This window comes from Geospiza fortis, unplaced genomic scaffold (genome assembly GCF_000277835.1).
Source record: "Geospiza fortis unplaced genomic scaffold, GeoFor_1.0 scaffold590, whole genome shotgun sequence".
NCBI classification, from domain to species: domain Eukaryota; kingdom Metazoa; phylum Chordata; class Aves; order Passeriformes; family Thraupidae; genus Geospiza; species Geospiza fortis.
In genome coordinates, this window is record NW_005054402.1 from 1,776,112 (window position 1) to 1,793,041 (window position 16,930).

The following is a 16,930-nucleotide window of genomic DNA, read 5'->3' on the forward strand; positions in this document are numbered from 1 at the left end:
GTGGTTCACTTAAGCAGGGTGTTGTCACCGTGTTCTAAGTTCTTCTAAGCCTTCTGATGTTTACATTCTTGTAAACTTTCTCGCGCACTTTTCTGTAAATAATTATTGTTTTCCATTCTTTTATGGAAGAAGAGAAATTTGATGGACTGTTGGTTGTCCAGTGTCATTAGAGAGGTGGCACTGTCATCCTCCAACCCACTGTCACTTTTGAAAATCTATAGATGTTGGAGTCAGAAAATAAACTCCCCTTCTCTTTACCTTGGAGATTCCAGTGTGCATGTAGTTTTATTTTGTGTTCTATAGCAACAGGGTGTGTGGTTTTTTTTGTTGTTGTTGTTGTTGTTTTCACTTGGCAATGGGCATCAGCACACTGTTGCTATGTGATCAGGAGTAACTCCAATCTTCTCTGGGCAGATTCTAGACACAGGATACTCATTATGGTATGAAATATAGCAATTCAGAGCTCAGCACCTTTCTTTCAAGTCTTTGCTAGGTATCTCCTTCTAGTGTTCATAAAAAAAAACATTCATAAAAAAAAAGGTCCACATCAGCAAGCCTGGAGCAATCAAGAGGAGACTGATTTGATCCACAGCATTTGTGTTTTCCTTATCATCTCCATGCACCAAAGCCTCAGTATCTTTGCTGGAAGGAAGCTCAGTTTGTCTCCTGCTACTCTGCATGTGTTCCATGCTTTTTGTGTCTGAACATGCAGTTTCTTCCCCACTCATCTGGAATGGCTGAATTAGGGAGTGCTCAAAATGACTCTGCATTCTAATTCTAATTTTAATGTGTTTTTTTTACTCAAAAAGTCTGAGGAGCCTTTAGTCAAATTTAGTCAAAGGTCAGGTGTTCAGCCCATCTCCACCTCTATGACTTTTCTCCTGTTTCTGGGCTCAGGGTTTTCCTCCTTGAGAAGCAGATTTATGGTAACTGCAAATCTATCTAGATGATAAATACATATAGCAGAAGTTAGAATAACTTAAATTGATGTGCCCCAAGGCACACAGCCCCAAGAAACAATGCTGTGAGCTGATCCTCAATGTGAAGCCAGTCTGTAAAAGACAGTCTGGCACTTAACCAGCTCCAAAAAAGGTTAGGACTGTTGCTTAAGGTAGCAAACAGAACAGAAAGAACAAATAGAGAAGAGAAAGGAGATAAAAGAGAAGGAATTTACATACAAATAAAAGCCGCTGGAAATAGACTCTAGTAATCCCAGTGCTCTGGTTTACCTCATCAAATTTTCTCTCCTCACCAGTCTGAGCAGAGAAGAAGTGATATGGAATTGTATTCACACCTCCTTCAAGGCAGGGAGAAAAGCAGAGTGAATTCATACCTTTTTCTCTTGGATAGAGCCATTTTTACCCAAGTCTGCAGTACCCAGGGAACAACTGCATTTAAAAAAGGGACTTGTAAGAACAATGAAGAATTGGAAGGAAAGTTCAGCCACTGAAATGGAGGCCAGCCCACTGTGAAATGTCAGGGTTTGTATTTTAGTTTTCTTCCAGTAGCTGCTGCTTTTCTCTTGGATATTTTTTCCCTTCTTTTTTATAAATTCTCTTTCTTGCCTCACTTGAGCCCTGGGGTTCTCTCCGGGGTTTTATTAAGTGGTACTGGAGAGGAAAAATACTTGGGGACATAACACCTCCACTCTAGACCTTTCCCCTGCATTTGCACACCAGTAGCTACAGTGGCCTAGACAGATCTCTGGAGGGAGAATGGAGAAAATCCTCCCTTGCTGCAGCTACTGGTGGGCAGGTAGAACTTTTTATCAAAAGTCTGCAGAATTCTGATGCTCCACAGCAACATGCTGAGATCAGGGTTGGGTTAATGGAAGCAATGAAACCAGCACTTAACTTCCAAATTGATTTCCATGGAGACACCTACACAGTAATAGTGTTTGGACTTTTTTATTCAATAAAAGTTTGAGATATAAATATTCTCCATTTGCTTAATATTTACAGTTGTAAAATATTTTAGGATAGCCTACCCGTCACCCGTCAATCAGCATCTCTATAAATGTCGTGAAAACATCATTGTGAAATAAAAACTCCTTATTTCCAGCCCACAAACCCTATTTCCACACACTCACAAAATCAAATCAGAGACAAAAAAGGGGAGAGAAGGAACTGGGGGAATGGGGAGCGGGAGGAGTACAGTACAGCAGGCGACAATGCAGTACTTGCTACACAGTAGCAAAAGAAATGGGTACCAAATTTAGTCTGCTATAATGACAAGCTTCTCAGGACATTTGTTATGGACCAGCGTTGTCCAGTGCACTTCTGAAGGACCACTTGAAATCCAAATTCGTTTTCATTGTTTTCCTGCAATTCCAGGCAGCGCTTGGATTTCCGGTTCTGGATAGGACCTCCCTGTAAAGATTGGGGCAAAAAGAAAAAGAAGGGTTTGTGTTAAACACTGACCTTGTTGCATTGCTACTGTGGGGTAATATGAGTTATAGAACACTCCAGTGTCCGTCTATACTGTGAAAAACTTTCCAGTTACAGACAAGGTAAATGCTGGATTTGGAATGAAGGTTCCTTTGTCACAGGCTGGTTTAATCTCTGATGCAGTTTGCAATAGTCTCAATTGCCTGGTTTTCATTTCAGCAAATGGGATTTCTGGAACTGAGTTGCGTTTCTACCTACGCATTTTAACCATAAAAAAGCCAAAAGCTTTCCTGTTTGCTCGAGTTTACTGATTTTGTGGTTCAGCTGCACTTCTGAACACCAAAATAAGTCAAAAGACAGCCATGGTATGCTGCATAAATGATAAAATGCAAAAACTGTTTTTCCTTGAATACTGAAATGTCTCTTATAATCTTTTCTTGCTAATTCTCAGTATTGATTCTGTTAAATTCCCAGCTTAATGCTGCCTTATTAAAGCCCTGCCTTCATTTTTGAGTTGCATCAAGCTTTAAATCACTGCTATCACACAAATAATACAGACCTCAATTACAATTAAATTGTCGGTTAGGTGACATAAATTACATTTTCCCCTCTTTAAATCTGTTTTCAGTTGGTTCTTTCCTCCTCTCTCATGTCTAAGGAAGGCAACAGATAACATGTACACATCAGTGTCTGGGAGGTTTCTTCCAAGATTCATGGAGATACACAGAGTAGAGTAATTGCACACAAGTCTGAAAGTGGCTTTCTCTAAAGGACCTTGGACTTGTGGAGAGAATTACTGGCTTAATCTGTAAATAAAAGGGAGTTAGTGCAGATTAGTACACCTGAAGTATGGAAAGAGCAGAAGCATTGAAATTGCTTATATGTACAATGGGAAAAAATAGTTGCTGTAAAAAAACCCAAACCAAATCCCCAACTCCATATGAAAACCCACCACCTCACAGCTTTGTTCAAGTCTGTGTTATAGCTTGCATTGTAAAGTCATTATAAACTGGGAAGGACATTGGCATAAACTGGGAGGGATATTGGCATAAACCCCACAGAAAGGCTGTGTGCTGTTCCCCAGCCAAGGGCAGCTCGTGCCACTCAGTGCAGGCTCTGCTTCATGCACACAGGTGCCTGAGGGTCCTCCCCTCCTATCCCACCAGCAGTGCTTAGCAAGAGCTTTCTCTAAGATGGGGCTTCTAAAATAGCATTTTGGGCCTGGTTAATGAAATGCAGAATTAGGTTTGAAAGTTTCACATTTTAAATATAGCTTTGGATAAGAGGGACCATTTCTAGAATAATCCACAAAAATTCAAAATGTGTGGGTCCCATAAATCCTCCTGTTAGCTCTATGTGCAGCCTTGATAAAATTCCCACTGATTACTTTACTAGACAGACAGGCTTGCAGAGGCATTTTAATACACCTCCATAATGAAATGCTGAGTGAACTGTATTTTCCCACTGCTATATAACTGTTATTGACATTTGTATTAATAACAGTAGTTAAATTTGGCTGTCTGGTGGGAAAATAAACTCCAAACTATCCAAAAGCAATAACACTGCATGACATAAAAGAAATTTGAAGAAACTAGGATGAAAATTTTGTCAATCTTTTATTATATGCCATTTCTTGTCTTATCCTACATACTCACACTATATCCCCCCCCTCCACTAATCTCATTCCCCCATTCCCTTGGTTACTTTGGCCTTCTAGAGATCACTGTAGTGATGTTGATTTTCTTTTTTCTCCAAGTTAATTTAATGAGCTCTGAACTAGGTTATTCACATGTAAAACTCTGATGGATATTTTGGGTATTTTCTCATTGTGAAAGGAACAGTTAATATTGTTTTCTTCTAGAATAACATTTCTATCCTTGATGAAAGCTGTAGAGTGTGGTTTTCCACTGGGTAGACTCAGTGTTGCATGGCACCCAGGGTCAGCTCTCTTGGCTTAAACTGGGAATTGGGAATTACACCTTACAAGTGTTTCTGCCTAAAGCCAAAATTAAGATGAACTTCCCTGTGTTTTCAACTGATGCTGGAGGTGCCTGTGTTGCTGTTAGTTCTGTAAAGTAGTTTTGCATCTTTCATTTATTGGTTGTCTCTCATCTGACTTTTGGTGCTTGAGACATTCTCAACTCAGAACCTGCACTGGAAGCTGAGGAAAGTTGTCTTTGTCTTGTTAGAAAACTAACTTAGTTGGGGTGCATTATTTGCCTGATTTCTGGATGCGGGATATGACTCTGTGCATGGCACTCTTAGGCTTCTCCTGTCATTTCTAATTTACTGGCATAAGAAGAGGAACTGAATTCCCTCTATCTATTATTTCTGAAGTACAGCACTTGGAGCTCTGTTAGGTAGAGGAAGGCACAGTGTTAAAACTTAAAGACTGCCATGAGGAGTTGGAATTTTTCTGCTTAATTCCCATTTGTGTCAGTGGTTAAGGGTTTCTTTCACTTGAATGGGCTGAAATGCCATGTGGATTTGGGGGTAGAGGAAGGAGGATGTTCACTGTGGAGACAACGTTTTTTCCTTTTTTCTAAATTTTGTAGAGCAGACCTAGGTGTTTAGTAAATGTGTTCATGAGAAACACTAATACAGGCAGCTACACAAACAAAGTGTAAACCATTCCTAAGGAAAAACAAAACAAGCAAGCAACCAAAAAAACATATAAAAAGCTCCCTCACACTCCTTCACTCTTTCTGAAGTGCCCTCATGTGAAATCTGGCTTTTATTTAAGAGAAACAAGCGAGTTGGGAGATAAAAAGCCAAGGAAGCTCTTTTTGATGTGGGGAAAGTGCTCTGCATTGGCTACTGAAAACCAGCCTGCTGAGTACATTGGAGCTGCTGTATGGAATATAAAGAGACACCAAAATTAAGCAGTGGCTAATGTGTGTGAATTGAGTATTGCAGAGAGCACAGATGCTTCTAGGAAGACGTGCTTTTTTTAACCACAAAAGGGAAATGTGAAAGCTCAAGCCCTGTGAGGAGCTAAGCCATTCTGTTTCTAAGAGATGAGAGGCTTGTGCAGAGCCACTGCTTCAGAGTGGGTGCAGTGTACACAGCATTAGATGCTTTCAGCAGGCATAGAAATGAAAGAACTACTCTGAAGTACAGGGAGGAAGGTTTCTATGGTACTTACTTAAAATTTCCTGTTGTTTTTCTACTTAACTGTGTTTGTTTTCACCCCTTCATATGCCCAATCCAAGCCTGGGACAGTGGTATTGTCCTGTCAGCTCTGGGTTGCTGATAGTGCACCTAATACAGGTTGCAAAGCCTGAACTAGTGAGCTGTGTAAGGATTAAAGCACACAAACTGAGCAACTCCAGGAAAAAAATGAGCAGGCAGGACTGAGGCATCAAAAGCTAACACTATCTTTTGCTCCTCTAACTGGCTTGGCCTCCAAATTACAGCATTCCTGAATGGTTTCTGCAGTCTGTTGTCATCATTAGCATTTGGAACCCTAAAGCCAAATGCAGGCAAAGGTGCCCTTTAAGTTAATTACTTTTTGCCCTTTTTTAATAGTAAGCAGTTATCCAAACTTGTATAAAACTCTCATAATTGGATTTACTGCATGCTTGGCAAAAGGGTTTATTGTGTTACTACACCTCACACCCAGTGAAAGACAAGTTGCCCATCTGGGTTCCTTTCCCCACTCTAGGCAAGATCTCCACTTTCCAATTTAAAGGCAAAAATTGATAGCCTAGAGTAATGTCTTTAATCATGAAACATTAAACATAATTCTGTAGGCTGAAACGAGTTTCAAGAGGAATTGTGGGCAATTGAACAGAATTAGGATTAAGATTACTGATGATGAGAGACAGCTCAATGGCAGTAGGAGTCTCAAGAGGATAAATAAGCATCCAGGTCAACTCTTCTGTAAAAAATGGACTGAATGTGTCAGCACTAACAGGTTTGACTGAAAACTGCATGGTTTTTGCAAAGCAAATTGAAGCAATTCCTGTGAGAAGCACAAATGTTCTCAGCTCCTGCTGGTACTCAGACACACAGAAAACTGATTGGGTGATTCATAAGTGTACTTTTAATGCTAACACTGTCTCAAGTCAGCATCCTGGTACAGAGTGGAAAGCAATGCTTTTGACTTCCTTTAGAGTTACTGCACTTTCTGCATTTCTACTGGATGTAAGAGGTTTCCTTCCCAGTCTTTCACTAAAGCAGAATTTATCCAATAACATGGCACTTAAGGACACGATTTGACATGCCTGCAAACCCTTACAGTACAAAGTTGTGCAAAGTAATTAGACAGTTTAGACATCCTAGTTTTTGCTGAACTGTTCTATGGGATCTTTTTTGGTTTACTGGGGGTGGTAGATGCACAGTTACCAAACCTGATCACTTTGTAAGACCTTGTAGAGAAGAGGGATGTTAAATGAGCGCTGGAGGTTGTCAGCATTACTGAAAATCAGAGTGATGGCTGTTTTTAAGGAGTTACTCTAAAGTGAACACTTTTTCCTTTCAGAGTTTAAACCTGCTTTTTGCTCATTGTATTAAAGCTCGTATTATTCTACCTGAAAGAGAAAAAACATGCTTGCCTAAACATGGATATTTCTGAAAAAGGTCTTAAAAGGTTAATAAGTATATCCAGCCTCCTATCACATACACTGTATAGATCACTGCATTCTTTAGTCTATTAATTTTCTATGTGGACCTCAATCAGTGACCTCAAATATTTACATGTTCACTCTGCCTTTGAGGCAGAAACTCTAATCTTTGCTGTTGCTTTGATACATTTGAATCAAAGAATTATGGTGAGATGTATGAGACAATCTCCACTTCAAACAGAACACTTGATCTCCTCGTGCATTTCCCCAGAATACTGGGGTACATTTTCAGTGACTGTTAGTACACCAAATTTAAACCTAAAGAAAATGACTCAAATTATACAATCTGAGTATTTTTTTCCTCCGTGTGATTCACCTCTGTAGGGATGTGGAAGCAATAAGAAAATGTTCACAGGAAGAAGGGAATAATTTATCCCATCCAGTAATTTATGCATTTTCAGTATTGCCCGTTTCTTAGAAATATTGGATGATGTTATTCAGTTTAAATTTTCTGCTTTTTAGCTGTATAAAGGATATAGATATATATAATATAGAGGAAATTTAGTAACTTCTTCTTGAATCCAAAGAAGTATGACAAATTTTCCAACTCTTTGTCTAACAGGTGTGCTGTAAGTAAAGCAGGCTCTATAATGTATATTTTGCTGTTCAAATCTTTCATCAATTAACTTGAACTATTTTAATTCAAATATTTCTCACTGAAGTATATTGATAGCTGCCCTTACTCAAAGACATGCTTCCTAATATATTTTATATGAGTACTGTGAAAATGAGGTGCATTTAACTGCTTTCATGTATATGAAGTATGATATACAGCAGGTTTATATATTGAAAATATATTGTTATCTGTTCAGCTATTTGGATCTTTATTTAAAGGGTAGCTAAGCACATGAGAAGTTTTACAAGACTCACTTAAAATGTGAGTTTATTTTTGCAATACTAAACAAAACTAATCACTATGTACAATGTAAACTTAAGCAGTGTTATAGTAGGGATCAGCCAAACCATTTCTTAAGGAAAATGTAAATTTTTTTCCCTCCTCCTGCATTCAAGTTCTGTTGTCAGGTAGCCACCCAAGCACTTACATCCACTTGCTGGTACTCAGTGTGTAAGTACTGTGAAACATCCTCTGACAGTAGCATTAGACACACCATTCAACAGTTACACAACTTCAATGTCTACATCACAATTTTGTCTCATTCCTTTCCCAAGACATCTGAGTGTTCAGGTTTTACATGATCATAAATGCTAAATTTTCATAATGCTGTGCTAAATTTTTAATACTGCAGCTGTGACAAACCAAATGAAGCAGCCTCATCTGTATGGCCAGAGCAGGATTTAGTAACTTCATGTCTGTGCAATCATTTTCTGTTTTGTTTACTCTAGATTGGATGGTCTGATTTGCTCACTCTTCCAGGATGTAGAAATATACTATACTGTTAATTAAGGTATTAAAATAAAAGCAATTAAACCTGGTACAAGGAAATGCAGCTTCATTCAGAGAATGTAATTGGAATAGAAAAGAAATTACAGAGATGCAGCATAATAATCAGAAATGGAACACATGGATCTATACCACCATCTATACCTATCACTAACATTTCTTCACATATATAAAAAAAAATATCACAGATTTATAACAGGTTGCAGTCCTGATAATAGCAAGATTAGGAAAATAATAACTTGAAAATAATTAAATTCAAGCCTTTACTGAAATACCAAGAAGCTCTTCAGGATATGATAGCTGGAAATGTGTTTCACTACAGAAAATTGGGATAAGACTACAAAACCAGAAGTTTTGGAGAAGAATACATTAGCCAGACTAAGATATTTTTCAGAAAGTAAACATGAATTATTATTCTATCAGCAGTGGCCAGAAAATCTTCCTGGCATGCTAGAAAAACATGCAGAGACAACTATTCTAGGTGTATGATGTGATTTTTATAATTTATTTAACACTGTCTCAGGGCTGGGGGTGGCTGTGCTAGAGTGGAAGGCAGATTAAAAAGGGAATCCTTTATCCATACATAGCCCTGCTAATTATGGCTAAATGCAGAATTTACAGCTACATGCATTGTTTGTTTTTTATTTAGTAGCAAATCCAGATGATGCTGTGTTATGTTGATTTTCTGAGAGCCAGGATTACCTAGCAAGTGGTTTGTGGAAAAGGAAGGACTGGCTTGGTGCTCTGCAGTTGAGGATGATGTGCTGGGTTTTTCTGACCACAGCTGTCCTGAGTAACCAGTAACAAGACTCAGAAATAATTGCCTTTTTGGGAACTTAAAGGAGTAAGCTGCAGAGATGCATGTTGATGAGGGATGATTCACAGATTGATATTTCTGATGTTATTTTCCTCATCACTAAAGGGGATGATGTTCACACTTGTCTTTTGTGTCTTCCTTTGCCCCAGTCTGCCTGCTTATCCTACTGGGTAGCACTCAGAAAACTCCATATACAGAACCCACCACATTCAGCACTCACCGGCTACTTAGTGCTCCAATTTGATACTCAAATATTAAATTAGAACTTAAGATGTGTTTCTAAACTATGTCAGTTCACAGCAACAACTACAACTGCTACATTTTATGCTCCCTCTAGAACGAGAAGAGTTAGATATAGGCAAATCCTGCATTTTAAACACCTCTGGAGTCATATGGGAGACTTAACCTATGGAAAATATCCAAAGTTAATACTTTGTCCAATGTTTTCTGCAGGGTAATTCTTCTCTAATTAAATCCAGAATTCTTTACTTTCTTTTCATTTATTGTGCCATGCAACAGCTGCTTGTGTAGTGAAACAATACCTTGATACAACCAAGAAAAAACCAGGAGTGCTGGAGACATTTGCTTTATTTATTACTGCATTTTGTGAAAAGCTCAGAAAAGTTACCTTTTTCATTCTGAGACTACATAAATTATTTCTACAAACAACTCAGGCTTGATTCATCTGCTGTGATCTAGGCTTGCTTCAAGATGTTTAAAGTGTAAGACAGAGGAAGGCAACAAAGATGTTTTGAAGTGTGATGGACTATTCAGATGGTGGGGAATTACAAAATACAGTAACATGAAATAAAACCAGGACTTTGCTTAGAAGGGGAATGAAAATTAGTGGGACCTGCCTTTAGTGTTCAAAAGTATGCATACCTGTGAATAGCAGTGAGGAACTGGTAAACAAAGCTTCTAAGGAAAAAAAGAGTGTTACATTAAAAAGTCAATAAATGAATCCTCCTCTTGGACTTAAAATGAACTAGTGGCTCACAACAGAGCTCATTTCTGTGAATCAGCAAGCACTGACCATTGCCTGGGGCAGTCTTCTGGATGAGGTAATTAATCCACTTAATTAATCTTGTGATCTGTGATGCGGGAAATTGTATATTCCTAGGTTTTGCCTTCCTGTTTGGTTTTAATAAAAGTAATATCACTGTGGTACATAGAATTACAGAAGTGTCCTTTTAGATCATTGAGTTCAACCATTAATTCAACACTATCAAATTCATAACCAAACCAAACCACATCCCTAAGTGCCACTTCTAGGTGTCTTTTAAATATCTCCAGGAATGGGGACTGCACCACTTCCCTAGGCAGCCTATTCCCCTGCCTGACAACCCTTCCCTGATATCCAATCTAAATCTCCTCTGGCACAACTTGAGGCCATTTCCTCTCATCCTAGCACTGAGAAAAGAGACCAAAACCCACCTGGCTACAACCTCCCCTCACACAGAGCAATGAGGGCCCCAGAAGCCTCCTTTTCTCCCGACTAAACACCCCCATGTCACCATGATATTTTCTGAAAAATCCTCTTTGCCCAGGATTTTCTCCTGGGAAGCTGAGAAGCCTCAGAGAGAAATGAACACAATAATTATCTGATTGCTGCTCCTGTGTTTGCTGCTTTGGAATGTGGCTTGGGCATTGTTTACCAACAGGTGCACGTTTGATTGGTTCCATGTGAATTGTTTTAATTTAATGACCATTCATGGTCCAGCTGTGTCAAGGCTCTGAGGAGTCACGAGTTTTCATTCTTGTTAAGCCTTCTGATGTATCCTTTTTCTTTCTTTAGTATAGTTTTAATCTGGCATAGAATAGAATAGAATAGAATAGAATAGAATAGAATAGAATAGAATAGAATAGAATAATAAATCAGCCTTCTGAGAACATGGAGTCAGATTCTCATCTCTCACCCCGTCCTGGGGACCCTCACAAACACCACACCCCCATCTCCCTCAGCCTCGTGCTCCAGACCTGTCACCAGCTCTGCTGCCCTTCTCTGGACACATTCTCAATGTCTTGCTGATAGTGAGGGGTCCAAACCTATACACATTCACATCTTGCAGCTGTAGCTTATGCCTAGGAGCACCTCACTGCCTTACTCTTTCTCTTTTTCTCTCCATGGATGGAGATATTGTTCTAATATAGCACAGATGCACAAATGACGTGAAGAACACAACTTCACGTTGCTATTTACCAGCCTTAGCATAGGTTATACCTAGTTACTCTTCTTCAGCCAGATAAATGAGAAACTCCTTTCAGCACAACTAGGAAACTCAAGATTTTTACATTTTCCCCAGACATGTTAACAGATTTCCAAAGTTTTATGAAGTTTACATGAGATTATTTGTGAGAAATAACTCCCTTGGAAAACAAAAATACTGAATGACGATTTTATTTCTTTTGTGTGTGTGTTGTATTTAATTAATCTAAGTTTTCTAATCTGAATGCTTCATAAGAAGGAGGCTTAATGCATTTTAACCCAGAAACTGAACTACTTGCATTATCATTATATGCTTATGATTAAACCAGTCTCTAGGGCCTAAGAAATAAATTGAGTGCAAAGTGAAGAAAATTAGGAAATGAATTTGCACCAGTATTTCAATTGATCTGCATATTCTAACATGGAATTTAGGCTGAGCTCCTTGGGACTCTGATCATAGTGTTTAGTTATTGAAAATGGCTTTTCCCCCACTAACCACACAAATCTGATTATAACTGATATTGGGAAAGTAATGTCCTTGCTGCTGCAGCACAAACCTTGCACAGTTTACTCAGACAGTAATGAAAATAATCTATTTTTTTTGGTCTGATATACCGAGTGTCACCACTCTTGGTTTCAGGACACCAGACTTGGTGGCCTGATCATTTCACTGAATAACAAACAGTCTTTCCTTGTCAATTTTTTCGTTGTGATTTATCTGATTTCCAAAGGAACATTTTTCTCATCTCCTTATCTCAGACTGTAGATGATTACTTGGTAGCCAGATCTTGCTTACGTACATCCTGCTTTTGTCTCCATTGGGAGTAAAGATGCAACTGTTTACTGACTTGATAGGGACAGAGTCTTGGGGCTTTAGCTGGTCACAGTGACCCCGAGATGGGTTAGAAAGTGTCTTTTCCCAGCCTGGCACTCGAAGGAGGAGTCAGAGCTCTTCAGTTCTTGGTCTCAAGGTTGTTTATTGTTTCTTATCTAAAAAATCCTTTCTCTGACCTGCCGAGGTCCGTTCAGTACCTATCACCTATGTTAGACAGTGAACTTCTACCCTAAACCAATCTAAAAGTGCCAACATCACAGCAGAAGATGGAGGCCAAGAAGGAGAAGGAAAAAGGACAAGGCACGCCCAAATTCCTCCATCTTGGGACCCTGAAACCCCATTCTAAAAATCCCAAAAATCTATTTTTCACCCTGTAATAAATTCACTATCATTCTACTTAAACTTTCTTGACTTGCAATTCTTCATATAAAGGTTGGTAATTGTTTTCCTATGGATCAAGATCAAAGGCACAGGGGTCTTGGGCTCTGTGCCAAGGTCTTTGAGCCCCCTGGGCAGGGGCTCGAGCTTTCCAGGGCAGCCAGAGGAATTTCCTGGGTTCCAACATCAGAGTTTTGTTTTCAGCTGGGAATTTAGAAATAATAACAGCAGAACTCCTTTCATCCCTCCCACATCTGGGGAATGTAGAAGCCGAGCAGAGACTGGTGATGCAAAGGAGGAACCAAAAGCAGAGTTCAGATCTCCTGAAACTCAGGCCCTTCACTTGGTAAGTGCTGGTTATCGCTCAGGTTGCAGGAGACATTCTGGATTTGGCCATGGTTTTGCATGCCTGACATGACAGTGCCATGCAGAGCCTGGCAGCAGCTGTCACCTGCAATTGCTGGATGCAGCCTATCTGGACAGCTGAAATGAGGAAGAACCATGTGCAACTCGAACAAATAATTTCTTTGTAAATAAATGTGGTATTTAAAATTAGATGCTAAAATATGCAAATAGGGTATCTGTTTTGAACGAAAAACACGGGTATGTGCTAACTTTCTTCTAAATTAATTCAGCACAAGTGTCTTTGGAGCTTAAATGTAGTTCTCAGGAGAGTAAATACTGCATAATATGGTATGCTAGAAAAGATTTGAAATGCACCCACTAAAAGCTCATTTTACTGCTGTATTCCACACCAACTTTCTAGCTGGCAAGTTCTACACCAATTTGCAAGGATTCAAACTTTCTGCTAGAAAATTACTCCAAATAGAAAACTGAACTGATACAATGAAATTTTGGTTACCACTAGCTATGGCAATAATTAACAAGTAAATTTAGCATCAGTTGGCAATAACTGCCAAGCAAATCTAACATCAGTTGTTAAAACACAATATTGTATAGTAATATTTCTATTCCATATTTGTTGCATGTTTTTAGCATATACATTTTCATATTTAAGTTGCAGTCAAGTATTCAAAATGGAGAAAGCCTGTATGCATTTAAATTTTTGTACTTCTCCATTCCATTCTGCATAAATGATACTAAAAATGTTTATAGGCTTTTAGTAAGACATAGTTCATGATGAATAAAAAAGAAATATTTTAATGCACCTCTTTTAAAATTCATATTGTCATATTGAAATATGACAAGAATATTAAGTTATACATTTAGGGACCAATTTATGAGAGAAAAATGCAAATTGAAATATTAACTACAGTTTTCTCATGTCTAAGCAGAACAATGGTTCAGCTTCCTCATCCTCCAGCTATAATACCTTCTGCTGTTATCCAGTTAGTTCAAATATGAAGTACAGGCAAGCTGGGGTAATATTTGAGAAAAAAAATCAGCAAAGAAGACCTAAATATAGAAATGCTGCTGATGCACTGGACCTCTACACCAACACTGAGCCATGGGGTTTGTGGAAGTGCTCTTTTATGTCTGAGGTTCAAAACTCCACACCTGACAACACTGGTTACTTAAAAATCAGATTGCCTCACTAAAATACAGGGCTTAACCTAGTCTATTGGCTCATTTAATGGAATAATTAGGTTCTGTTTTTCTTTATATTTCTCCTGCAGGATCAAAGTCTGTATCTCTTTTAACAGGATCACCATCCCTTTCTGTTCTGAGCTGCCAGGCAAACAGCACTGCCTTATTACACAGCTCTGCAGCAGTACAGCATGGCTTAAACTGCAGAGACATACTGAGAGTATTTGCATCCCTTGTGGTTAGAAATACCACAAAAATCCAAACTCTTGGTAAATCAATGCTGCTGCTTTGCCAGCCTGTGGCTCCCATAATGGAAGAATCTGATGAAATGGGTGGGGGCCACTGCTCCCTTAGACACACAGAGCTCTGCTGAGATGAATCCCTCTTGGATGCTGGTGTCCTTTGCTAATGGATGGGATGCAAACAGGAGTGGACATCAGAATTAGGCTGCTGTATAATGGTGTTGGGCTCTGCTTCTGCATGCTGTGTGCTCAGCAAGGGGGCATCTGAAATTGGTACAGAGATCTCTGCTTGCTTCCCAGCCCACCAGTTTAATCTTGCTATGCAGCTGCATTCCTGTGCTTCTCTGGGCTCTGGCACTGGTTACCTAGCACTGCACTACCTTTATTTTCATTAGATAAAGGCGGGTAAGAGAAATTTAAAGGCAAAAGCCTTTAGGAGGAACAAGACGTAAATTCAGTCATTTTAAGGTCTATTCTTTCTTTATACAGCTAAACAGATCTCCTTATCTAACACCTATTTAAATAAGATCTAAATCATCATATTTATCTGAAGAATACCTGTAACAACTCCGTAATTAGTACGCTTGTCTGTCTTCCCTTTTCCTTCCCAAGCAATTCCTACTATGATATTTAGGAAAAGCATATTGTAACTACAGCTGTCAGCAACAAATTTTATTTACAGTTTCTGACCATAGCATAAACCACTCCCTCCAAGCATTTATGAATGGGAAGACATCGTGTGGAAACCTTCAGCAGTGACTAGAATCACAATTCTCCACACCATGCACAAGCAATGTGATCAGAAGATATGGGAACAGGAGGGTGCTGAGAGCAGGCCCTGCACATCTCCCTCCCATGAAGGATGTGGTGAGTGCCCATCCCTGGAGATGCAGATTCTTCCTACCTTTCTATGGCAACCACGCTGGAAGCTGAATTACTTAAATTAACGAAGTATGAAACAGCTGTAAATCATTAATCCCAAGTTTTTAGCTCAGCCTGGTGTCCTTTCTTTTGCCTCTTTTTACACAGAGCTCTCCCCTGTTGCATTTCTCACAACAGCAAAAAGTGAGAGCGTGGCTTGTCTGGTTAGAATGGAATGGTCACCTCCCTGTCCAACTAAACAGAAACAGGATAGCTCAAGATAAAGAGTAATTACAGAAAAACTTCCCCCTTTTGCCTTTGCTATGCCTCTGGAGGAGCCCTAATGAGGTGAGTGAACTTTCCAACTAATCTGCTGCCACCCAGGTGAGGTACATAGAGACAAATTTCACTTGTAGGGCAGGCAACTGACTCTGCATCAGCAATAAACCTGGGAAATCAGATTGGAGACTGAGAGACTTCTTAAAATCCTGCAAATTTGAGATTTGTCCTCTGAAAAACCTGATTGCAGCACTGAGAATGTACTGCTTCTCCAGAACATCAACAAACCTAATCCTATCAGAGAACTGATATGCTGGCTACAAGCATTTTCTACCAATGGATGTCCTGAGGCCTCACCTGCCCAGGTGCTCTGGTCCTCTTTTCCCACAGCCCCTCCTCTGCCACCGACCAGACCCTGTAGCACCATCACTGCAGCAGCCCCAGCAATTTCACTGAGCACTGGGGACAGTGACACTGTACAATGGGGACAGTGACACTGAGCACAGTGACAGATGCTGCTGAGCTGGTGCTTTGTCCCAGCCCTTGGTTCCATGGGAGCTGCTGCTGCTGCTGCCAGCAGTGCCTGCACCTGCTCCTGGCCAAAACCAGCTCACACCCTGAGGTTTTGCTTTCCTCATGCTTCATGATGCCAAAGCAGCTTCCCTGAGATCATGTTTCAAATCATTTTTTACTAAAATTCTGACCTTTTTCTACCATGTAATTCTTGCCTCTATCTCCTTCTGCCTTGTCTAATTTCCGATCACTTACTGGATTTTTTTTGCTGGAAGCTCTAACTTGGTTATGATTAAATGAAAAAGTGGTGAGACAGACTGAACTAGGTGAGCTGTCAAACACCTAGAAAACATTCCAGCATAAAAGCATTTCCAAAACAAACATTTCCCTAAGAGAACACTTGACAAACAGCCTGAACAATAAAATTCTTGAACACCACCCAGTTGATGGGACTCTTTTCTGGGCTAATTTACATAACTTGACATAATTACTGTTATAAACACTTGAAGAAGCTTTGCAAGCAAGAATGCCACCAAAGCCTACATTTTATTGGGTCTCATTGCATTTGGCAGCTGTACAAAACTGTGGAGCATGGAAATGTGCTCAGATAGATCCTGATTATACAAACACATACTACAAGCTTTGAATGCTCAATGCAAGTTTCTGTACAGGACAAAGATACCAGAGGTAGTGATTCCCTCCAAGAGCCTGCCCATCAAACCACAGTTTTGTCCACAAAGTAGCAGTGGACATCTGGCTGCCTGACTCCAACTGCCTGCAACTGAAGATAGCCAGGGAATTTAAAATTTTAAAACCAAAGTAAAAGATAAAAAAAAA

The 16,930-nt window shown here is 39.5% G+C and overlaps 1 protein-coding gene across 1 annotated transcript in view; it reads right to left on the reverse strand.

Annotated features, from left to right (window-relative positions):
* Window positions 1-1,891: 1,891 nt before the first annotated feature.
* Window positions 1,892-16,930, reverse strand: part of GALNT18 (polypeptide N-acetylgalactosaminyltransferase 18) — a 223,643-nt gene continuing 208,604 nt past the window's right edge. The window contains exon 15 of the mRNA XM_005426117.1: window positions 1,892-2,369. Within this exon, the coding sequence (XP_005426174.1) occupies window positions 2,223-2,369 (147 nt within the window). The 3' untranslated portion in view covers window positions 1,892-2,222. The remainder of the gene's footprint in view (window positions 2,370-16,930) is intronic.